The sequence below is a fragment of the Oryza brachyantha genome, chromosome 7 (genome assembly GCF_000231095.2).
Source record: "Oryza brachyantha chromosome 7, ObraRS2, whole genome shotgun sequence".
NCBI classification, from domain to species: domain Eukaryota; kingdom Viridiplantae; phylum Streptophyta; class Magnoliopsida; order Poales; family Poaceae; genus Oryza; species Oryza brachyantha.
Genome location: NC_023169.2, coordinates 398,494 through 424,338, shown reverse-complemented (window position 1 = coordinate 424,338; position 25,845 = coordinate 398,494). Strand labels below are relative to the sequence as shown.

The 25,845-nt window shown below is 37.2% G+C and overlaps 2 protein-coding genes across 4 annotated transcripts; one reads left to right on the top strand and one right to left on the bottom strand.

Annotated features, from left to right (window-relative positions):
• The first annotated feature begins 5,349 nt into the window (after nucleotides 1-5,349).
• LOC102713651 (probable WRKY transcription factor 57) lies at nucleotides 5,350-10,129 on the top strand. The gene is made up of 3 exons (XM_006658152.3): nucleotides 5,350-5,687; nucleotides 7,894-8,049; nucleotides 9,388-10,129. The coding sequence occupies exons 1-3, from the start codon at nucleotides 5,464-5,466 to the stop codon at nucleotides 9,785-9,787; spliced, it is 780 nt and encodes a 259-aa protein (XP_006658215.1). The 5' UTR covers nucleotides 5,350-5,463; the 3' UTR covers nucleotides 9,788-10,129.
• A 923-nt stretch (nucleotides 10,130-11,052) lies between these two features.
• Nucleotides 11,053-24,064, bottom strand: LOC102718188 (sister chromatid cohesion protein SCC2). 3 transcript variants are annotated; one of them, XM_040525750.1, is made up of 30 exons: nucleotides 23,984-23,998; nucleotides 23,647-23,900; nucleotides 23,453-23,559; nucleotides 23,270-23,332; nucleotides 20,741-20,877; nucleotides 20,541-20,646; nucleotides 20,197-20,447; nucleotides 19,990-20,100; nucleotides 19,798-19,909; nucleotides 19,422-19,512; nucleotides 19,158-19,344; nucleotides 18,639-19,070; nucleotides 17,641-18,167; nucleotides 17,364-17,571; nucleotides 17,227-17,277; nucleotides 16,982-17,140; nucleotides 16,739-16,903; nucleotides 15,905-16,204; nucleotides 15,678-15,830; nucleotides 14,724-14,893; nucleotides 14,099-14,204; nucleotides 13,589-13,750; nucleotides 13,328-13,432; nucleotides 13,022-13,255; nucleotides 12,803-12,936; nucleotides 12,474-12,728; nucleotides 12,099-12,390; nucleotides 11,912-12,004; nucleotides 11,694-11,819; nucleotides 11,053-11,572 (listed from the first exon to the last, which is right to left on the bottom strand). In XM_040525750.1, exons 2-30 carry the CDS (start codon nucleotides 23,883-23,885, stop codon nucleotides 11,327-11,329), a joined length of 5,322 nt encoding a protein of 1,773 aa, XP_040381684.1. In that variant the 5' UTR covers nucleotides 23,886-23,900; nucleotides 23,984-23,998; the 3' UTR covers nucleotides 11,053-11,326. The 3 variants fall into 3 exon arrangements, with proteins under 3 accessions (XP_040381684.1, XP_040381685.1, XP_006657403.3); XM_040525751.1 differs by having other exon boundaries at nucleotides 23,270-23,311; nucleotides 23,647-24,064; XM_006657340.3 differs by lacking the exon at nucleotides 23,270-23,332 and having other exon boundaries at nucleotides 23,647-24,064.
• Between the last annotated feature and the right edge of the window lie 1,781 nt (nucleotides 24,065-25,845).

Genomic DNA, 25,845 nt, shown 5'->3' with positions numbered 1-25,845 from the left:
CCGTTAACCCCTATATTGTTGGGGTCATATTCATTGCATAGTATAAAAAACATAGGTCGGAATAGCGTTTTAGTTGAGATTTTAGTAATTTCGTCGGGATCGTTCGACCTTGCAAATAAGCCTAGCTCTGACCCTGTTTACACCCAAGGTATAAACTAAGTGTACGTATATATAACTTTCAGTCAAAAAATTAAAGTGCATGCATGTAACTCTGGCTCTAACATGTCTATCGACGATGATGAGAATTTTACTCGTAGCTATAGCTCCTTCAAAACACCAGTGCACGTGGGCCAAATTAAACCTTAAATTTAAATTTTTAACCTTAAATTTAAAATTAATTTTGAGAGATTTTTCATAATTTATTTTCAAGCCTTGGTGTTAGATCGCTAAAAATACGTATATAAAAGTTGTATTTATAAATTATTTTTTATTTATAAGTATACCATTTGTTTTTTCCTTATAAACAATTACCCCTATAATATAAATTCTAGAAATATTTATATTTTACGACGAAGGAGCAGGAATTACATACATACACGCTAAATGATTGGAGCTATAAAACAAGTTTAGCCGAGAAATGCGGAAGAATAAAAAAGGCAGTAGGATAAATAAAAAAGGTTTCGTGATAGGCAAGTTAGGCTGCCAAAAGATTCGTGCTGGGCCCATATAGTACTGTACGTCCCTTTCGAGTATAATTCTCTAATGTAAATAAATCTCCTTTTATGGATTATCACGGTCATATGTGTTTCATGTAAAAATTAAATCTGTTTATTGATTATCAAGGTTAGGTTTTTTTAACTATCTAACGTGTATATCATATCTTGTAATATAAAACAAAACGATAGAGTTTGTCCTAAAAATAATACATTTTTAACATATTCCAATGCAATTGTTTCCTTCATATTCAAATCTCAAAGACCTTTGTTCGTACTTTTAACAAACTCTGATACCCTAATAAGTACTCAAAAAATGAAAATATTTGTGGGACAACAAGAGATGCTAAATATGAATATTCCTTTTGACGGATATATAGTATATGAAAAGAACGTCACCGTCGGATCAAATCACACTCCCCACACATCTCTCCCACCGATCAATTAATCGAATCTACTCCTAGCTCACACATTAATCAAGATAGTCTCCATCAATTATTTACTAGGAGTACTAGTTAGTAGTCCTCAAATGAACAGCAAACCAAATTTAATTAACCACCGCGCGCCGCGGGATCGCCGTGTGCATGCCTCCCTACATTAGTAGTAATTAATTAATTAATGCATGGACATGTCCTTGAATACTGTAGTATAATAATCAACTTCCCATACAGCGAAATCATCTTGTAGAAGTTTTTTTGACTTTCGTAAATTTATAACTGTTTTTTTTTCTAAATGGTAAGGAAGACACTCAAACAACCGTTCTACTGATATTTTTTTTTAACTTTTCAGTAACAGTTTTACAATAATATTTTAAACAAGTGGCAAATTTGCAATTATCTTTTTTTTATTGCATGTACTTGTACACGAGTTTGATGGGAATTTTAATGTCAACTTTAATTATGATTTATTTGCTTCTTTGCCATTTGTAACATTGGCATTTCTTTTTGTAATGGCAAGAACTAATTGGTCACTGTAAATGTTTTGATAAACATTAATTGGTTCGTGTAGGCTTGTAAGTTATATGTTCTACATAATGTTTTTAATATCCATTTATATAATATATATATCTCCTCAAATAGTTACTACCACTGTTTCACGATACCACCGTTTCACAACGTAGTAAAACTTTCTGTCCTTTGATAAATGTATATAATTTATATATGTCAAGATTTATTAGTAATGACATAAATCTAGACAAGGTTAGGAAGTCTTACGTTATAAAACGGAGGGAGTAAAAAACTTATTATCCACCAACTAATACAAATGTTTTTAGCTATCTCAAATGGGTTTGGTAAATTGTTAATTAAATTTCGAGCAGTAACTTTCAATAAATTAAAAGGGGTGTACAACCCGACAGCCATATTCTACTGGAGTGTCGGTTTTGATTTGATTGCTGCAGAGCATCGAATCCTTCACCTAGAGATTCTCGGCCGCCCCTCTAAACGATAATTAATTGTACGTCACACACAAAATCTATTCACGAATTCATGAATATGTAAAATTTTCAGACAACAGCTTGACGATCACAGTGCGTACTCTGCAGCTAATCAAATATCACTGGAATCAATTCATGAATGCAATTTTCATGCAGCTAATCAAATATCCTATACGCATGGGTGATTGTTTTGCATATTTCCAAATAAAAAATAATATATGAATAAAACTTTTGTATATATGTTTTAGCGATTTAAAAGTAAATGTTGAAAATACATCAAATTAAGGTTAAAAAATTAAATTATGGTTTAAAAGCATAGACAGAAATGAAAAGATCGACTACTTCTGTATCTTAGCAATAACGTACGTGTTTAGTCTTTCATTGTCACAGCTAAATTTGCTCTAATTAATAATTAATTACTAACGGAAGGTTGTTGTGTTTCAATTAACTAGTAATAGATCAAAATAAATATATGAGCAACGTACTATTCGATATACCTACCAAGAAATTTATATTGCAAATCCGATTGATGACCTAGGAAAAATTGGTCAATTGAAACCACACATAGGCATGTGTGTAAACATTCCAACTACATTTAATTACTTAATAATCTCAAACATATACATATATACTTTTTAATGTTGTTCCAATTATTTACATATAATGAATTAAAAACTGGTTTATAATATTAACATGTGGGCGCCGCTCGATCGAAAAGGACAAAATGATCAACATCACGAAGAAATTAATCTGAGATTCCGGGTAATAAATTAAGAGCCAGCTCGACCAATCAACTAGAAATTAATCTCAGATTGAATCGATTGATCGGTCGTAATTAGGGCACTGAAACGTACTACTCTTCGTAGCCGGTGGCGTTAATTGCTAATAATATACGTACTAATAATAATTATCGACTAGCCAGTACGTACGTACGTACGTTAGAATGAACTGCAAATACTCGACGTTGTTTGGTTGTCACTTGTCTAGTACTGCATATATATTTTGGTCCCATGATTGTACATATATATATGTAGTAAATAATATAATTAATTAACTCACATCAGATCTATCATATATGTATGCATACACGCTTCGGTGTGTATTGTTCTCTAGAGAAATAAACATGCATCTGAGCACAAGTTGTATAATTAATCCCAGTAAATTAATTACATGGTTAATTTACTTTCTGAACAAAATATTTTTCTTCACCGTATACACCACGAACATATGTGCAGAATCCTTTTGAAGTAGTTCTATTGGGGTTAACATATAGTGTTATTGATTTTTTTTTTATTTAGCTCAATGCTGTTGTAGGAGTTATTATATTTCGGATTAAATTTGAAGTGTTAGAAGTTTTTTTATATTTTAAGTGGGATAATTAAAGCTAGATTAATCAGAACCAAATGTTTAAGAGAGAGCCTGCTGCTGTAAAGCTAACGGTTCAAAGATGTAAGCATGACGAGAGGCTGCAATAATAAATCACAAAAATGCAACAGTTAATTTAATTTCACCATGATATAAGAAATTAACAGTGGTATGAAAAGAGACGCGGTTGGCGGACGTTAGCGAGTTGATGTTTGACAGTGACAATAGATTCGAATGGACTTGACCCGAAATGGTAGTCATGTATATATCCACGTCCCAACTTTATAATTACCGTACAGATTAATACTACTGCCTCAAAATAACATTATTTTTCAGTACTTTTATCATTCGTCTTATTTGAAAAATTTATAAAAAACTTTTTAAAAAATTAGTCATACATAAAGTACTATTTATATTTTATCATCTAGTAACAATAAAAATATTAATCGTAAAAAAATTTCAAATAAGACGAAGAGTCAAAACATTATATCTAAAACCTGAAAAATGACCTTATTTTTTAGTTTTTAGATACATCAGTTACATATAACTTTATTTTTTGATTTCTACGTCCAACGTTTAACCATTTTTTTTATTTAAAAATTTATAAAAAACTTTTAAAAAATTAGTTAAAACGTTTATCATGTATTAACAATAAATAGTGATCGACAATGTACATATATGCTTGGCATTATTTCACTATCATAAGTTTCACGGTGTAGAAAAAGTACCATGCACCAGCTAATCAATATATATATAAATTACATGGATAGCACTTAGCTCACTTATCGGTTATATATCATATGGCACGGTCAAATTTTAGAGAAGCTTAATTTTAAGCTGATTTTAGGGTTTCTATAGCCGTGACTGGCATATATCTCTTAACTTAGCTGTTAGTCAACTAAACCACTAAAAACATGCATATAAAAAGTTCACTCATAAATTATTTTAGTTATTTTGTCTATTTTTCTATGACTGGTCAGCAGTAACCAAGGTCATTAAGATCGAGATAATAGATAGATAGTGTTGTTTTCCTCCAAATAGTATCGTATAGTTGTATATATCAGGATACTATGGTTTTTTTAAAAAATAATTCAATATTTATATAAAATTTGTAGAGTCATTCTATATAAAAATAGAAAACTGACAGTATATATTTAACTTACAATTATACAAATATAAATATATTTGTCAGGAGAAAACCAACATTATTAATTAGTACTTTTTCTCTTTTGGTTGAAATATTTTCTTTATCTCTATGTTCTCATTAGCATCGAAATCGATACCTACTATGATACTAACAATCTCTACTATCCATATCACAATCCTCCATCGAAGCTATTGAAAAACAACACCGCTACCTGTACATATCGTCTAGCCAAAGTTAGTAAATATAGGATTGCACGATACTACGATACGTATGACAATATTGACAACTCAGCCCCTAGCGCAACCAATTAAAATCAATTAAATATTGCTAGATAAAGTTGGATAAAAAATATGAGATTGATCATAATAAAAATAAGTACTATTGCCTCCGTTTCATAATACAAGATGTTTGATTTTTTTAGTTGCAACGTTTGACTATTCGTCTTATTCAAAAGCTTAACACAACTATAAAAAATGACAAGTCATGCTTAAAATTATTTTGATAATAAAGTAAGTCGCAAGTAAAATAAATAATATTTGTATAATTCTTTAAATAAAATAAATGAATAGTTAAACATTGTAACTAAAAAATTCAAACGTCTTATATTACGAAATAAATAGAGGGAGGGAGTACACTTCAGCAGGAGGAGGAGTGAAATAAATGCACCAGTGCACCTCACTAAGGACACAACTACACAAGCGGAGGACACACAGTAGAGTTGCAGCTACATAATAAGAAAGGAAGAGCAGCAGCAGCCAAGGGATTAGCAAACCCAACCCAACCCAAGCTAAGCTAGAGCTAATCGAGAGGAATAATTCAGCTCATCCATCGATCTCTGCACTAGCTAGCTCAGCTTGCTGGCCATGGCGATGGCTGGCGACTGGCCGTTCTCCGCCAACGAAGCGTACGCCGACTCGTCGGCCATATTCGCGGAGCTCGACTGGGCCAACGGCCTCGCCGTGGGGGAGCTCCTGCCGCCACTGGATCCGCCGGAGAGTGAGACGCCGGCCGGCTCCGCCGCGTCGTCGTGCTCCACCGACGACGCCGACGGCGGCGGGAAGCCGGCCGCCGCGTCCACCGAGGCAGCGTAAGTAGAATACTATACTATATTCATCGCAATTGCAAGTAACTTTAATCAATTATTACTCCACGAATTGCTCGTAATTAAGCTAGCTCGCTGTTTCCCTCCAAATTAATTATGGCCAGATCTCTTAACTAGAAAATTAAATGAAACAAAATTCGCGAAATTAAAGAGATATCTAAACTTTCAAAGTCAATTCCATTTGCTTCTTTTTCTTTTTCTTTTGTTTGATTTGCATTTTGCTTATATGGAGGTGATTTAACGGTGGGCGATTTGTTTACGTGGATGTTTTTATTAAACTACGCGTTATTCCGAGGGGCAAAATGGTAAAAGACGCCGGTAGCGAGTGGTGTTCGTGTGGTTAATCAGCTTCGAACATTGCGCCGGGATTTCCGTGCCAAACCTCCATCCTACACACGCTTTCCTAATTAATAATTTTTTTAATCTTCCGTTATATTATCGCGGAGATCTCTCGTCTCTTTATTTTTTCTTCCATAATTTGGTTCAGTTTATTTATGTTGTTATGTAGTTTGAACTATATTATAATAATTATAGGATGGAGATAAACTATCTACGAGAGCAATTGTTACATATTTACACTTCAAAAATAATTCATAAATAAAACTTTTATATGTGTTCTTAGTAGTTGAAAAGTAAATGCTGAAAAATAAATTGTATGAAAAAACAAAATTAACTCTAAATTTAATGTTAAAGATTTCAAATTTTAACTTATAAATATAAACATAAGTGAAAAAGATAATGATGTAATATGAGAATAAATATTATATTATATATACACACACATTGAACGTGGGAATAAGATTAATCATGTGGGTTTAGGATCACTAATCTATGTGTTGGGTTACGACTCAAATAACATAATCCTAATTCTAGTACTAGTCCTAATCCTAGTCGTAGTATTAGTCCTAGTCCTAGTGTTAGTCTTATTCAATGCCTATAAATATAGGTCACCCTTGTATCTGTAATCCCGTACCGTTATTAGTGGATTTGTCTCCCGTGGTTTTTTTTCCTCTCTATCTTAGAGGGGTTTTTCCACGTTAAATCCTGTGCATTGATCTATTATTCCCAACGCTACGGATTCATAATAAAGTAGAAATATACATCATTAATTGACTCAAAATCAGCTTCTATGTATCTCGTACGTACATATGTACACATATAGGGGGAGACAGGTGTATATTAATTGTAACAGTTTATGTTTCATTAATTATTTTTTTGGCAATTAATCAATCGTAGTTCTGAAGGTTTGGTAGTAGATTGCAGTGGACTAGTACGTTGCAAATTTAAGGGAGGGAGTGTTGTACGTATGTTACGTGTTGGAATTAGGTTGCAGATTAAATTGCAAAAGAGATCAGATCGTGGGAGAACAACGTACTCAATTAAGCGCGACTCATCATACAGGATCATTAATGGTATAATTGGGATCGAGTTAAGACGTTTTTTTTATTGCAGATCAGTACTTTTTTTCTTACTTAGTTGGTTCCAAAATTTAATTACTTTTTCCGATTTAAAACTTAAGTACTCAAATATAAATATTTCAGACACTACTCACGATACTATTTTTTAATATAAATATTTCAGACACTGCTCACGATACTATTTTTTACATTAATAATATACATACCAAATTCTTTCTATTTTATCTTCACATATCTTCTTATTTCCACTCATCCCTCATTCACCGTGGGCTAGCGTACGTAGTATTCTCAACTGTAATTATTAATATTAAACATCTTAAAAATATTTCTATTAAAAAAAGGAAGGGAGTAGCTAGCTATCTAGTACAGTATTTGTCTTGGCTAGTGTTTTATTTTCATAACGTGCGTCCTGAAATTCTCTAAACAGTTAATCTTTCTAACGGAATTCTCTAAACTATTTCCCTAATCAAAATAGTATATAACAGCTTAATTGGTCTCTAGAGTCTAGACCGATATATTCTCGTCACGATTTTCATGATGAAGTTATGCACATTTCACCTCATTGATCTATACTTTGGGAAGACATTGATGTACGTATTTGTTTTCACCGAGCAACAATAAACTATTGAGAAAAACTACGAAACGGTATTCCGCGCGTTCGCCTCCGCACGCATCCGCCTCCATCCGCCCATGTCCGCACGGACATTCCGTTTCGGACAGAATACCGTTCCGTAGGATTCCTCTAAACTAAATTAATTAATGTGTGGTTTCAGAAGCAAGCCGGCGCCGGAGAAGAAAGGTGGGAAGAAAAGGCGGGTGCGGCAGCCGCGGTTCGCGTTCATGACGAAGAGCGAGATCGATCATCTGGAAGATGGCTACCGCTGGAGAAAATATGGCCAGAAAGCTGTCAAGAACAGCCCTTTCCCTAGGTACATTACATACTTGCTACATATGAAAATTAATTAATTAAATCATTAGATATGTCAGATTTATTAATTAGTTTTATAAATATATGATTAGAAAAGAAGCGGGTAAAGTCGTTAGTGCATAACTCCATTCATCAATGTTTAAATATTGTTGCTCACAAATATTATGTACATGCAAGTGTGGGCTTTTAACAAGAATTTAATTATATTAGGGATATACCGTTGTTTTCTGTCTATTTCAGCTTATGTTTGAGAAAGTATGTATTGTGTGCGCGAAAAAGTAACGTCGTTATTACGGTATGGATTTCAATGCATAGTATAAAATTTTTTAATTGTTTATGGTCACCTAGCTTCTCCATACACATTGTGGATGCCCTTAGACTACTACATCCATGCTAAAATATAATCATTTATAGGTACGTTGTATAGCAAATGAAAGGTTAAAAAAGACTATTGTACCCTTAAGAAATGAGTAATGAACGAGGGTAAGAGGATAGGTGTGGGATAAAATGAAAAGAATCTTGAATGAAAAGTGATTGATGGAACATGTATGATTGTGAATAGTACCAAAAATAATTATATTTTTTACAAGATTCAAACTCCACAAAATACTTATATTTTAGTATTTTACATATAAGTATATGACTATATTCTCTTTACCTCCCTCATATTCTAGTGCACAAACTTTCTAGCGAGATATAAACCCCTCTTTGAGGGAGCTTCTAGGCACTATAGCTTATCCCATAATCTTTAATTGTTAGAAGTTTCTAAAAACAATCCGAAATTATGATTTGGTTTTTGAGAATTTGTATAAAACAAGAAGTTAGAAAAAAAAAAACCGGTAGTTGGCTTCTCGCTAGCCGTTTCTTTGAATAAGCTCCTCAAACTACAGGTGTGTTATGAAAAGGTGAGAACTCTATGATGATTTGGACGGCTGGACATTTTGAAATGCATGCAGTTGGTGCGTAGTTAACTGGTAAGAATATAGAAAAGCTGGGTTTTTTCAGCCATAAAAAAACTATTTTTCAGTTTTTTGTCCACTAGTTTATTTTTTGAATTTTATAGTTATTGTTTCCTAAAGACTACCTGAGAATCTAGATTGTGTCGGGAGATGAAGATTCAGGAGGAATCTGCTCGATGAAAAACTGCGTAATATATATAAGTTGGGTTCTATATCTAATCTTTAGCTGGTAGTCTTATCTAACTTGTAATTTTTTTCTGCAAAACTAATTGCTTGCCTGACTAGAAAATACACATAAAAGAAATCGACTGTCCTAATTAATCATTTGCATATTAATTAATCTAAACTCCTGATTAATATGTATGCAAATACATGTACAGGAGCTACTACAGGTGCACCAACAGCAAGTGCACGGTGAAGAAGCGCGTGGAGCGCTCCTCCGACGACCCCTCCGTCGTCATCACCACCTACGAGGGCCAGCACTGCCACCACACCGTCACCTTCCCTCGCGCCGCCTCGCACATCCACACCATGGCCGCCGCCCTGCAGATGCCGCCCTTCGTCTCCGCGCACCACCAGCTCTACAGCAACCTGCCGCCGGCGTCTTTGCCGTCGCTGCTGCAGCCACTGCACTGCAACCAGGAGCTGCAGGCGGTTGCAAGCAGCGGCTACCATAAGCCGTCGGTAACGGCGGCGTCCTCGTCGTCGCCGGCGAGGAGTGTTCCCGTCGACGAGGGGCTCCTTGGTGACATGGTGCCTAGGGCAATGAGGCATGGGTAGAACAGCATCGATCCATGGCTCCATGCAATCGAATCGATCTGGGCACGGTTAATCAATGTTGGTTAATCTTAATTAGCTAATTAATATTAGCTACTCCTGTTGATTAATTAGTTGCTTCGACGGATTAATTAGCACGGTAAGTACGTAGTTATTCCTGTTGAGAATTTGAGATTATTGGGAAGAGAGTAATTAGTAGGGTACATAGATATATTAGCTATAAATATGGTGATACATATATAGTTCAAAAGTAATAAACAATTGACTTTTTAGTTTTATGTTTAGTGTTCATTCTAATTAACTTTTGTTATTGTTGGTATGAGGTATGGCCTGGTTTGAATATACGTGGATGCATGTTCTATTACAAACTTATCGTTGTCTACCCTGTAGTGCACCGATGTGTTTGACTTATTCTACATCATTCATTCATTATGTTCAAATCTAACAACTAAAATTATCCTCATAAGATCGGCCAGCTAGACAGACTCCACTTCTTCTTATAGAGACTTTCTAAATTGACTCAACTTCTAAAGAAATATCAGAATTTCAGCTAGACACCCCAATGCGAAGAGGCATTTGTCTTTCTAAAAAGAAGTTAGTATCTGCTTACCCAGCTAGGAACTTCCACAGGTCTATATATTTATCTGCTTACCCAGCAGAGTAGCAGACACATTATATATACAGAATGCTTACCCTAGCATTTGTACATGCAAGTTCATATTTACTAAAACAGTCTATATTTTTATTTTTATATAGTATTCTCTTGTTTTCATATTATAAGTCACTTTGGGTTTGTTCGGTTTGTTCTAAGTCAAACCACTTCAATTTGGTTAGGTTTGTAGAAAAATATAGCAACATTTTAAATACAAAATAAATATGCTATAAAAATATATTTAATGACGGATCTAATTATACTAATTTGCTATTGTAGATGGTATTATATTTTTTTATAAAGTCGTATAATATAACACGGAGGGAGTACAGTTATGTCCATCTGTTATGTCAGAGGGCTCTACTGTATGACCATCCTTGATTATGTAAGGTTAGCATTTCCAATTACAGACAATATTTGATGATATAGGACTGTAATAGGTTAAGTGCCTATGTGAATACCCATGCCAATTACAGATCCAGCGGATGGCATGTGCTTGTGAGAGGAAAAACGATTCAAACCACAACCATACACCTGCACGTACTGCATAAGGCTCAACTCTGACCTGACCTGGCATTCACATACAGATAGATGTAAAGTCTACATACACATCAAGTGAGAAGCAAAAGAAAACCCTTTCTTTTCCATTGAATTAGAAAGGAGCACAACCTGTTTTTCAGTATTGCCAGAGCCCGACAACAATTACATTACAACAACTAAAATGGGCAACAGCAAGCAAGAAAAGGAGTGCTCCAAATTAATGGCATCTAAGTAAAAGCTATCTTCCTTTCCTTTCTGCTTCTATATACTAAAATGGCCCCTAGACAACCTAAGTCCCCCACCCCATGTCACCTATAAAATTTCCTACAATGTACAAAAGCAGTCAACAGTCATACTTGAACCCTCTGCCTTGTTACTCGCCCACCCTGAGCGCTGAAGTCCAGCACTCTTGCCCTGCCAGTCCAATCTTCGTCCTCGGTGTCTTCATCGTCACCACCACCCCCGCCACGGCCTCTTGTAACAGCCGCTGGCCTTCTTACTCTCGTTGAGCTTCTTGGAGTTGGACGCTTTTTCTGGGCCGAAGCAGTGTACATTCCGTAGTCTACAGTGTCTTCTCGCAGCACTGTCTTGAAATCCTGTGCATGACATGCTCAAATTCACATCAAATATTTACACAAAGCAGGCCTGCCATGCCCCCAGGCAATAAAACGTACAACTCTATGCCCCATAAATCAAGGATTTTTCAGTATCGCTTACCTGGTAGACACGTGCTGCATCCTGATGGCAGCTTGGCAAACTGGTGTTAGTATTACTAATGTTAAATGGGATATTCTGCTTGGAGATTGTTTCACCAGATTTTGGTGGATCTTTCAGAGAAAATGCCTGTAATTGTGAGGTTCAAATAGAACTTGTCTCAGTAAAATTATCTTATCTTAGGATTAATAATATCCAATTATAGGGCTGGAAAGGCAAACCTGACAGCGGGCATCGGTTAAACTATAGACAGTTTTCAGATGTCGCTTCAGTTTGAGAAGGAGCTGCAGAGCTATCGCACCATGGCAATCTTCCTGAAAACAAAAACAAACTGAGATGAAAAAAGAAACAAAAGCACACCAAATCTATGCATTGATGAACTCTCACTAGTCACTATCTCCAACTCACCTGAAGTTTGGCCATGTTAACAACTGGCATGCTGCATGTATTGCCAAGCATCATTTGAGAAACATCAATCAAATTTTGGTTTGAGTATCCCCCAGCCTCATGCATAACAGCATCACCAGTGTCTCTTGGCATGCCCACCATTTCTGGGTGCTGATACATGGAAGTCCAATTTTTCAAACTTGACTCAACTGCTCCAGCTCTTAATTGAATAACCCGATTTATATCATATATCAAATAAAGTGGCTCATCAGGGCTTGTGAACGGGAGAGAGGCAAGAACTTCAGCACAGTACCTGCAATTGTAATTCAACTTTGTAGTCAAATACATCATCCAATAATACAGCGTTGACAAGCATAAGTTAATCTGGCTACTTACACAAGAAAGCTAACTGTGGGGTAACTGCGGTTGTCAGCCTCAAATTTACGGACTATTGAGTGTACAAATTTGTTCCTGGAATTCCGGTTTGCACGGATCAGACGGTATATTCGAGATATCCCAGGTTTAACAAAGGCAATTGGATTCGATTTCATGTTTGTGGCCACCATGTTATGATTGCTAATTGTGGACTCAAAAAATCGAAAGGACATCTGCAGGCCATCACCTAATCGGCTTTCAAAAAATGAAGGATACCTGCAAACAATTCCAATCTATCAAAAGATTTTTCCCAAAAGGGAAAATTAGAATGAGAATGTGGGTCACCATACTTTTCATTCATATTCATTAAAAGATGATGAGCCAACTTTGAATTCCCCTCCAGTGGGTCTGTTTCTAGTGCTATAAGGTGTGGAACACAGGTAATGGGGTGAACCAAACCCTGGCGAAGAACAATTTCAACAATCTACAAAAGAAAAATAACAATTATTGTTTTCCATTTGTAAAACATAGAGGGCATGTGTAAAAATATGCACATTGGTTTAATTCACCTTTAGTGCACTTTGACGGACTTGATCATTTATATCTAAGCATCTTTCAAGAATAGAATTCCAATATAATTGGATAATACCACCACATATGTTAGTGTCTCCAGCACCAGCAGCAACAGGCACTTCACTACCACCATTTGTTGCATAGTGTACAGGTGGCTTGCTGGTGCTCTCCGTATTGAGTTGGCTTTCCGCATCACGGAGATACTCAAGAAGGTTTTGCAATCCTTGAATCTGGACAGAAGGGTCCAATTTATATAGTGCTATACAGACATATGCCATTACATGTTGAAAGAGCATCTATACCTTTAGTCTATAATCAACGTCAGAAGACAGTGATGCCTCTATTAGGGTTAAGATATCTTTATGTAGCATAAAATCAGGTTTTGCAATAAGTATGTACCCCAGGGCCTGCAAACAGAGACATATATCATTTATAGTTTGTAAATATGAAAAGAAATGAAACAATAAAGGCAATAGTCAGTCATTTAATAGGGTGGACATGCCATCCATCTAGCTGCTAGTACTGCTAAGTGCAGTAACAAGTCTATTGATTCAAGCGCATACCTGCAAAGCTCGAACCTTCAAGCTGAAATCATCCTTGAGAAGATACCTCCTCTTGAGCAAGTCAATAATCTTTGGGAAATCAAGTTGATTTTCAGATGCTGCCATGAGTTGAGAACCATACCTAAGGAGGAGTCCAAGACAAAACAATGATCGGCCCAAAAGCTGAGTTTCAGAAAAAAAGATGAGATTGTCAGAATAAATAAGCTACAAAGCATTGCAAGCAAAAGAACATTGCGACAAATAAAAAAACAGTTTCTGTATCTCATACAGGACAAAATGCAAAATTGTCCTTAATTTCCTAAATTATTCCTTGAATAAAATTTCATACAGGACTGCTTATTTACTATGGAGTGACAGTGGTTTTAATTTTGAGACATACAACTAGAAACGGAAAACTAAAATATAGTAGAATGTAAAGAATGGGAAAAAAACTATGGTGGTAAGATTTACACATGGCAATTTAGATAAACTTGAAATTCACCCAATCAAACAAGTAACACAGTATGATACCTGACTATCAGAATTAGAACCAGAAAGATGCTTATAAAAAATGTTAACAAGGTATTCCAATAACATTGGCCCTCTATCTGCTGCTTTGCTAAGGGCACAAAGACACCTGTCAATCAAAGTGAACAAGGAGAAATAAATCATCAGGGAAGTTTAGAGCACAATATTAATATAAACAAAAGGCAGGACAATCCACATAAGACAATGTCAGTTCAACAACCAATGCTTGAACGAGATGAGGGTGTGCAATTGTGACATGCAAATATTGATGCTTCACAAACAAAATGCTTTTAGTTAACTTATTGCATTTCAATCTTATTAACATCATAACTATTGACAGATAATAGTAAAATATGCAGCATCACCCTATTTATAGCTGTAGAGATTTTATCTTACACACTAGATATGCATCATGTTTACCAAAAACCCTCCCATGGCTATGCAAATCATAGACCATGTATGTTTTTCTAGCATCAACTCTAAAGAAAGTTGCCAGATTAACCCATACAAGAGATACCGTATCAAAATGTCCTCAACAAAATTGAGCACATAGTAACATGGAGTATGAAAATGTACATATGGACAAATGATCATCAAACAAAAGTGAGGGTAGAAGGAATAGGATTACTTGATACAGGCATGCACAACTGTCAAAAAAGAGTGCCGAACAATCATCTGCTTCAGATCCTGTTCTAGCTCTACAACCACAGATTGTGGTGGCTTCCTTATGAGCGGAAGAACAGCATCAATTACAAAAGTTATACTTTCAAGCAACTGGGCCGTTGATTTATTGTCAACCTGTTGACATACAAGATCAGGAGCAGTGCAAAATCTAGTTGTAGGGAAAACAATAAACAAAGGAATTTGTAGTTTATTCACATGAAATAAATGTACCTACGTTAACACCCAGAACATAACTATCTCAACAGTTTCACGGGCTACCTAACTAGAAATAAAATACTTCCAAAGATTCTTATGTATAGCAGCAAAAGACATTAGAAACTCATGCTGTACGAAAAAATTCACTTGTTGCATTAATAATTGCATCAGCTTTCTAATAAGCATAATCAAAACTCATGTTCTGCCTATCATTCGACACTGGAATTCTTTAACATAGAACTGGGTTCTACATTCTGCAGCAACACAGGGCACACATTGTCCAGCCACAGGACACTAGTAAGTAGTAAACACCAGGCAGTCACAATTAGTAGGAATTACTGAATTGTCCATGAAAAGTACAAGGAAACGTTGAGCTAAAATGCTGAACTTTAATCATCACCAACCAGGCATACCCAACCAAGCGTACAGTTACTACTTAATGAAATACTTGGTCTAACTTAAAAGTCTATACGGTGGTGATGTACTGCAAAAGGTAAGGAAGTTGTAGGTCGTAAACTCGAGAATATGACATACATAACCAAAGTAATAGAAGGAAGACCAAATATATACATATTAATGCTAGCTAATCATTCAATCTATGCTAAATGATCTTTCAATTGAGGAAGTTAGTGAGATTGGCGTGGGTTACTCAGACTGGATCACATGGCAACATAAAGTTCAACTGAAGGAAACCCATGATCACCTGATTCTTAAGGTATGGTTGAAGTGTCACAACAAACTGAGAAGGATCAGTTACAGGAGTGCAGAGGGTGGGATCAACAACGCAAAATGCTTGTAAGGCAAGCACATAAGGAAGCGCATGGACTTCAGTCTCACTAGCAGCTCCCTCTTCCACCTTCATAACAAAGATGTGTAAGAACCAGTCTTGCTAATGCCAAATCTTGCTAACGTCAAACTGTCAGAAAATACCTGCAGTATTCTTTCCAACAAGCGCTTACATATCAACTCACAACGCTTCCGTAGGGATAACATAAATGATGAGTTGATGCCTGTCGCCTTAGCTGACTGTGGAAGGAAATCAAGAGCCAAATTACGTTTTATAATGGTAATGAGGGGTTGGTGATTGGGCATATTTCTCAACATGTCAACAATCTGTTCAGTCTTTACTGCAATCTCCATAGGAACTGAACTACCATCAGCAACCAAGTGCTTATGACTCCCAGTTGGTTCTTCAAACCATAGCTCATAAAATGTTTTACAAACAAGATCCTAAAAACAAAAATAACAAAGATCAGCCTTAATAATTAACATAAATGGTAAAAAGACAAAATGTTGTTTCAAATATGCATTTGGCATATTTTGTTATATTATAAGCTTCACTTTTAAGACACCAAGCAGGAAAAAATAAGACGTGAACGAAGAGACTACCAGTGGGCCTTCAAGTATTATGTTTGAATATTACATGCATAAAGGGCAAAAAAAAATCTAGATTATGAGGTTCTACGTTTAGCAAAAGCAAAGAATAAGAGAGAATAGTCTAACTCTGTGTATCCATATCTAGTTCCAAGAGATTGTATGGTTTTGATTTTATACATGCAAGACAGTTCACCAAGTAATAGTAACTAATAGGTACTACTATCCACATCTGTGCACAATAGCAAAAAAAAAAAAGGAAACTCATATATACACATCACAGATAGACCCACAACATATAAAAATACCATTGCAATGCAAGATACCATACATTTCTGGTACAATCAATATGAAATATGCTACATTTCTGGTAAATGTTTGTTAACTTACCTGTACACTAGACTCCTCATCATTAACACGAGAAATAATTTCCACAAAGGCACGAGTGGTGTCCGTGTTTGGATTTGAAGCACACAGATCACGGATGATTTTGATCGCACGTTTGCGAACACTTACTCCTGTGTCCTTTATCCGCTCAGCCACTTTCTCAATATACTGTTGTGGCACAGGGCAAAGTTAATACCTTTTAGATCCAAAAAATTTGGCATGGGTTAAATTCACAAGTCCACTCACCTTCAGGCCCACATCAGGATGTGAAGCTATGTGTCTACCTACAAGCTCAAGTGCAGCTTCACGGACAGAAATAGCTGAGTCACAAAACCTTCCTTCAACAGCAGACTGGACGCGTTTGTCACCCAAGACCTCAGGATCAGCTTCAACTATACTGCTGACCTACATAGAAATTATGAACTTGGCAATGAAGGCTAATGTTTATATGAAAATGGTGAATCCATAGTTTTCATAAGCCATATACTCACTGCACGCAAGGCCTTTGCTCTTATTACAGGAGAATTTTCTCTCAAGCTAGCCTGAAAAAGAAGGGTATTAGGTATTAACTCCAGAACAAATAATTCAACTGAAATCAGACAAGGAAATCAGCAGCATAATCACATACCAAAAGGAGGGAAAGAATTTTATCGAACCCCCTAGAAAATGAGTTCTTCTGGCCAAGTGCCAAACAAATTTTCTTAGCCCAATCTCTGGATAATACCAAACCATTACCAGAATCCCGCAGAATCTCTTTAGTTTTCAGTCTGGCAAGATAGTAGATAATCTTCTCTTGAGAATGTGGATCATCTTTGTACCACATGCAGAGATAGAACCTGCACATAAAATAATAATCAAACTTCGTTCACATTTGAAAAACAGGAGCAAGATTCCATAAAACGTACCATCGTGTAAACAGGTTCCCATCATCTTGCGGACCAGCTTCCTGAATATAACTCAAAAGTATTTGCTGAACAATATCCACTGCTGTCAGCTCATCAGGTACAGTAGATTTCTTCCGATGAGAGGCAGCATTTCTTTTGCCATTCTCTTTATTCTGTAACTCATAATATGATTGCAACACACTGAGCTGCCGTTTGCAAAAGCATAACGGACAGGCATAATCACACTGTAAGTTTTCCTGACTAACAGCACCCACACAATCTGAATGGAAACATCTTCCACAGACATCACATCCCATATTTATACCTCTTCCACCAAGACAAACACAGCATTTATTCTTCAAGATTTTTGATCCATCGCTTTCAGTATCAGTAAGTTCTTGCAATATCCAAAGCTTCTCCTTGCTACAGATAACCGAATCACGCTTCAACCTTGATGCAATACCACCAAGAAGATCGATAGCAAAACAACGAGCAGAGGTATCCTTTGACTTCAATCCAGCATTTTGAAGCAGTAACACACAGAGAACCTGCATATAAATCCAAGGGTACTCGATGTTGAGGGCATAAGAAAACTGATTAAGTACATTGAATTTTGATTAAAAAACAGTGCATTAAGTGCTACAACATTTCTTTTCTTGCAGGTAAAAGTTTCAAACATCTATATCTATACTCTATACTCTTCTAAAAGAAGGCAATGGTGGTGGCACCCACCAACTCTGTTGTACATGTTCTACCAACAACTTCATGTCTTTAATATTACAAAAAAAAAAAAAAGTCCTGCATATTGGTTCTATCTTATTTCATCTCTAAAACACAAGTTTATTATGCAAACACACTACAAATCTACAGGGTCAAATTGCTCTAAAAATCTCACAACTGATTTATTCCACACAATACTGAGATATGCATAATTCATATTTTTATTCATAGCAAAGCAAGGGTATTTAGCTACATTTAGGATTTCAAATTTAGAAACAGAACTGCTAAGCACAATTTACCTCAAGTACTGGGGCAGCAGCTGGATACTCAGGCAAGTTTAGTATGGTTAGCAAGTCCTGTACAAGGTTATCTATAATCCCTTTGGCTTCTGACATATCCTGAGATTTAGCAGCAGTGAAACGTTGAAGCACATTGGTCCAAAAAAGGCAACAAGCTTCCGTTGCTGCTTCATGGCATTTGATTGGATAACTAGCATCAACTGATGCATCAACAATAGTGCTCCAGTTTACTGTTCCCTTTAAATTATCAGGAACATTTGCACTGAACTGAACCAGGTGAACTAATAATGCTGTTATCATCTGGATTTGCTTATGTTCTTCATCTGCTAGATGGTAAGTTCTAATAGCATTTTTTGAAAATTGTAGCTTACGTAGAAGAACAAGTGTTTCATCAACCAAGTAAGTCCTGTGTTGTGTGTATGATGAAAAAACCTGTGTAAGAATTTGAAAGATAAGGAACAAAATCGTTTGAAAACTGAAAGAGCAGAAAATGATGTAGTAAACAGGAAATAAAAATACCATGCAAATGACAGAAATTGCCTTCAATTGTAAAAGTTGCATATTGTCCACCAAGAATGTAGTAAAGCATGTTTTTGCTAACTGCAGGATACAACTATCTGATAAGCGCACTGTTGTCAGAAGTTCCGTAAGAAAGCCCAAAATCAAGCATAGTTTCTGTACAGCTGAATGTATAGAAGCAGAAACTCTGACATGGAAAAAGAAAGTTTAGTGATTCATGAATACCGCCAAAAAACAGCAAATGCTAAACAGCAAAAATGATACCTGTTTGTAGAAGATTTTCTCATGTTTAAAGTAGTAGTACGCCTCCTTTTGTTAGCTGGTCCATTTTCCATGTCTTCTTCATCCTCATCACCTGCACCCAACCCAAAAGAGAAAATTATAAATGCACATCTGTGTGATGTATACAAAATTCAACCACTAAACAGTCAGCAATTACAGAAATAAATTACTGTCTACAGGCCAGCAGGGCATAATAAATTTTGCACACAATACAAATTGTCTTTCAGTAAATATCAAGTATCAAAAGCACAATAAACACATTCATCCATGTACTCAGATTAGAAAGACAAATGACTCAGGTGATGAGAAAACAAAAAGGCCAAGATTGCATAAACAGTGAAAAACGGTTCAGGACTACCATCATTTGTGACTCTTTCAGCTGGTTTGTAAAGAGCTCGAAAAGTTGGGTTACTTGCAGCCATACAATCAATGATCTGATGCCGTGAGAAATCCAGAATTCGCTCAATAAGCTGGCATAAACAAAAGGGTCAGATACCTCAGCAATGTCGTTTCAACAAAACAATGGGAAAAGAACTCAGAATGTACATACTTCTTCTCGATATAACTGCTTTGGCATGTCATGGTGGGTCATTATAGCTAATGCTGCATGAATCGACTCCAAAGCAGAGAAAACCAAGGGTTCAGCATCTGCAGCATCAGCCTGAGGACATCCAAGCACTTGTTAGCTATAAACCCAACATATTGTAGAGCCATATGCAGTTTTGAAGTAAATAAACTCTGTAACTATAATGCTTACATTTTCCTTCACATCGATTGATAAACCTTGAGAACACCGGATCTGACGGTCTATCACATGTAATAGCCTTGCAAGTGTATCCATAGGAATCTCATGCAAAATCTTCTTTGACCGAACAGATGTGATTTCATTTACAAGAACTTTAGCATCATTCAGTGGAATTGATAGCCACTCATCACCATCTGCATCATCAGGAAGTTCTGCTTTTCCACAGAAATCCTCTACCATCTCACAGAAATTGCCGATGATTTCTACATTAAATAATCCAAACAGGAATCCTCTGAGCGTTTGGGGGGGAAAATGAAATCAGATGGAGAAAAATGTAGAGATGAACAAGAATAAACCTTGACTATTAGGGATGCTGGGGTCAGAACTTGAAGCAGAATTGTGGATTTCTTTCTTCCTAACTTTTGGCTTCTTTGAAGCAATTGAATCTGGTGATAGATTATTCTACAACAGAAAACAGAATAGCACAAAGATAAAGTAATTAGATTGCACTATGCATTTGTAGTCCGAAACAAATGGTATCTAGCATACGGCATACCTGAAGATGCTCTCTGTGTGGGATAATGTCATCCCGAGGAAATACATGCTCCTTTCGCATGTTATTAAAGTTTGGCGTGACATGCTCAAAATGCTTCTCGTGCTCCTGATTTTGATTTTCATAGCCTTCAAGGGGAACTGAAAAACTTGACCAATGTAACTGGCAGTTAGATATGATGTGCAATAAAGCTCAATAGAGTAACACAGTCCAAAGCATTCACAACTCCAAAAAACAAAGTAGATTCTTTGAACTATATCTGAATAGTAAGCCACATAGTGAATTGGACTTCTCAAGCGAAAACACATATTTCACTATATTGATAGTGTTTGCTTCAATGTACAATTACCACAAAGGCTATAAATATACATTGAGGCACTGCTCTAAATTCCAAGTTGACATGATGAAAACTGAGAAAAAAGGTAGAACCATGATTTTGCAAGGACACAAGCAGCCCAAATGGGGAAAAAGGAAACTTGAAAATTTTCTATGTTTACATTTTGCATTTTGACAACAACTAGTTATTAATAGCATTACATATACATGCAGGTGCAGAAAAGGAAAATAGCGGTACGGTACTCGCACACAAGCAAATCTATCAACTTCTATAGATCCATGTAACAGTAACATTATTACAATCACTTTTTTCATTTTACAAAACGATTTTTTTTCACCCACTACTTTCGGAAATAAAACCCAGAGCAAGAGTAACAAAAGTCTATGCCCTCACTGCTACAATTCTTGGATTCAACTCATTAGAATATTGAGTAGCATCAAATTTCTTAATTATTACGAAAATGGGGACTCGGATAATTATGTAGGCTATATTTCAATGTTTCTCAAATAAGTGAGAATCATATTCAGGTGCTGCTCGAATAAAAGTCGACAATTCTTTTAATGCATATATGCAAACGCAACTATTTGCAATGACAAACTAAAAGGTCATGGAATCGTTTAATCCTTCCATATAAAGTCTGTGCAGCTACCAATTCTCAATCCCAGATCAAAATTAACTTCATACAATCCCCCAATATCGTACAATTGACATTTGTGCATACTAAGAGAGGGCAGGAAATTGCTGTTAAATAGGATTTATTTAAGTTCAGGGTACCTAGCAAACTAAGCCTCTCCACTTTAATTCGTGCTCATTTGATCCTGTTACTTCAATGCATCTTCAGTTAGTCCCTCTATTTGCATCTTGCAACATATACTTGGCATCCTATTGATAAGATATCGGCATGGTATGCCAAATTTCTGGTCACTGGGTGAATAGTACCAGCTAGAAGGATCAAAAAGATGCTGACAATTGCCATCTGAATATGCATCATGGGGACATCCATAGTTCCATACAAAGGACCGTCCTATTAGGATGCGCCTAGAGTACCACCATACAAGCAACCAAGGATTTTAGTAACAAGGATGACCTGACAGATAAATGTCGTGACATGGCCAGTAAATGCCAGAGAAAAGATAATCATTCCTGTGCCTAAAGTGTAATTTTATCCTAACAACTATTTCATCTTTGTAGCCCAAATCCATTGGAACTAAATATTTGCATGATCAAATAAGAAGTGTACCATAGCATACAAGTACATCAAAATATTAAGTACCTCCCAGCAATTGCAAACAGCTCACTAAAAGGGTGGCAATATAGCGGGTGAAATACAAAATGCTCTGAAGTGTGAGAATAGCGACAAAGGCACCACTAATGGAATGTGGAGCTGTGTAATGGTGGTGGACAGGCAGGATGACAATACAGAGGTTTGCACATGAGAGAGATAATATTGAAGGGGCCAGAAGGTAGTTGTGGATCATCCGTTCCAGCATGATATTTATGGGAAACAGGCTTGAGCCTTGTGGCAACTCAACCAACCAAGCACTAAACAGAATCAGCATCAGAATCACGAAATGGCAGGTCATTGTAAACAGATAAAAACTGTAAGTCAAGATATGAAGTTTAGTTGTTCTCTATTGTACAAACTAAAATAAATCATTATGCTTAGGCAAAACTAAGGGGCCCAACGGTGTCGATACCATATACAGTGTTATTTGGGGTACTACTACACAGACATGCCCAGACCAAAAGACATAGGCAACATCAATCCTGTATGCATCACTCACTGACAAACACATAGCTTTCCAGAGGTAGACGCAAGTTCAGCACAACATTACAAGGAAACTTAACCCACAACGGGAGGTTACATTATAAAGTGTAGACAGACTGGCAAGCATTTGAAAATGGTATGTTTGTCGTGAACTAAATTCAGATCTGTACAACATAGATAACCAAGAATGTAACTCCAAAGTGCCTTCAACAGAAAAAAGAAACAAAATAATAGACCGAATTTAGTTTTGGTAGCAAAGTTGATGGCATCAAACCGGGAATGTTGAAACTTGAAATCAGATTTTTTTTTAACCTTGAGCAGAGTAGCAACTCCTCCAGCATGCAACACATCATTAACAAACGAGATGCAACTCTAGTAAAAGGTGCAAACCAGCACATATAAACAATAGCACGAGACAGCAGCATACCAAATGTTTCGTCGGTTAGTCCAAGGCAGTCAGTGTGACATTCTGCAGTTGAAGGTGGCAAAGCTAGTATAGAAGCAAGCGTGCACCATAGGTATAGTAATCAAAGAGTCCAGAGAAGTAAGTGTGGTGTCCATTTTGGAATTGGAAGCTACAAGTCCTACTAGGGAAGGTTCAATTGTTTACCTTGGGGTTTGATGCGGAAGGCGTCGGGGTTGTGGTTGAGCACCTCCCTCCAGAGCCAGGAGCAGTGGGTGGGATCCGCGTGGACGTTGTCCGCCTCCGTGAAGCCCCTGCGCCATTCATGACAGGAAGCGAAATGAAGAACGAGCAGCGGGAGCGGGAGCGAGTTGAGTGGAGAAGGGGAGGGAATTACTGACAGGTGGGAGACGTCGGTGTGGGCGAGGATGCGCGCGATGTTGGCGGCCTGCATGATCATGTCGGGGCGGTCGGGGTCGGCGAGCGGCTGGTCGTGGCGGTCGTCGCCGTCGCCGAGGGCGGGCGGGAGCGTGGGGAGCGGCAGCGCGGGGGCGATCTCGGAGTGGACGGTGTTGGGCAGGCGGCAGGCGCGCTCGAAGCCGGCCCTCCTCCCGCCCCCGGCCCCGCCGCCGGGGTCCATGGCTCCGGCGAAACCCTAGATTCGAGGGGAGGGAGCGTGGGGTGGGGGTGGGGAATCGAATTCGAATTGGAGGAGGGATTTGGATATACTGCAACTACCAGAGGAGTATTAGGGTTACGTTGCTCGGGTAGCCAACCATTTTACCACTCGAAATCGAAATCCTTCGCCGCTTGTAGGTTGAGTTGCTACAATGGCTCTAATCGTGCAGCGGAAGGAGGACGACGACCACCACCACCACGAAGAATGGGATTGGGTTGGGTTGGGTTGGGCTGGGCTGGGCTGGGCTGGGCTGGGTTGGGTTGGGTTCGGGTATTTTTGTTTCGCGTTCTTCGCTACAGAAGTTTGGGCCTTGGGCTTCGAGTAACGTACTAAAAACATGTGTCATATATTTTTTTTAATTTTTCTGCTTATAAACCTTGATGAAATCTAAAATAGAATTTAAAAGTTATAATACTGTTACAATAATATATAATATATTTGTTGCGTAACTATGCAAGCTCAGTGGGTGAAATGAAAATTTTTGGATGTCACATCAGACGTTTGACCGGATGTCGGAAGAGGTTTTCGGACACAAATGAAAAAACGAATTTCACGGCTGGACTGTAAACCGCAAGACGAATCTTGAGCCTAATTAATTCGTCATTAGTGCATGTGGGTTACCGTAACACTTATGGCTAATTACGTCCTAGCTATGCTCAAAAGATTCGTCTCAAGATTTCTCACATAACTGTGCAACTAATTTTTCGTTTTATTTATGTTTAATACTTATTTGATGTGATGTTTTTTTGAAAATTTTTGGGAACTAAACGCCCCCTTATATTACGAAACAAATATAAGAGTAAATTTTAGAAAGTGGCACATATTATGTACCAGGTTTTACTAAACCATAAGGTTTTTGGCATGTAACACGTAACCGCAAGTATTATAATCATTAGGTTTCATAAAACCATAATTTTGATTACAAATTACTTGACCTATCATGATTTACCAGTTTTGCTCTCATAAGTTTATGTGTTTTTGATATAGTATTAATTTAAATTGGTTAATAATGCGATTTTATAAAACTCTTCTACCACAATACAAAGGATTATATATTACACACAACAATCCATATGTTTTCTTACCAATCGCATAAATAAAGATACAAAATCCATTATGTATTACGCACCAAAATAAAGGGGGAGTTGGAAATTTTTTATGGCCACACCACCAAGTGTACATTAGATTTAGTAGATCCATGTTCCACTGTTAGATACACACATCCAATGGTCCAGAATGTTTTGAAACATCTCTCTTGCAATACTACATAGAACACATCCTCTAACCACGCTCTCCCAACGTTACCGCGAAACACGAGCCGCCCGACGCAGGTAGCAGCCTCTGCCCGGCACAGGGTGCCGCCCCCTTCCGGCGCAGGCCGCCGCCTCCTTCCGGCAAGATGCCTGGCGAGGAGACCGCCTCCGCCCCCTTCCGCGGCACGCTGCTGCCGCCGTCGCCTAGCGCAGGAAGCTGCATCCGCCCGACAGGATGCCGCCCTAGCCCAGCCCTCAAGTCGTCCGTCTCCGCCCGCAGGACTTCTCTAATTATGAGGCAACTGGTCCATTCATCCTTTTTGCATCTGATGGACTATGGGAGACTATTAGTAATCAAGAAGTAGTTGATCTTTTAGTAATCAAGAAGCAGTTGATCTTGTCCAACATAATCCTCGCAATGTAAATGGATGTTTGCTGTGTATGGGATCTGCAATTAGGAGTACTTGTAGCAAAATGTACGTTGACACTGTGTTTTAGTCCAAGCATGTTGTATTTAATTCCTGTGTTTTAGTCGCAATGTGCAGGTTAATGATGATCATGTTTTGCGTTGTTTTATTGCATTCTACTAGAAGGCTCTTAAATTTTCTAGCAAATCTTAGGCTTTTGTAAATTAGCTATTTTTAAAATTTTTAACAGTATAGGTTAGC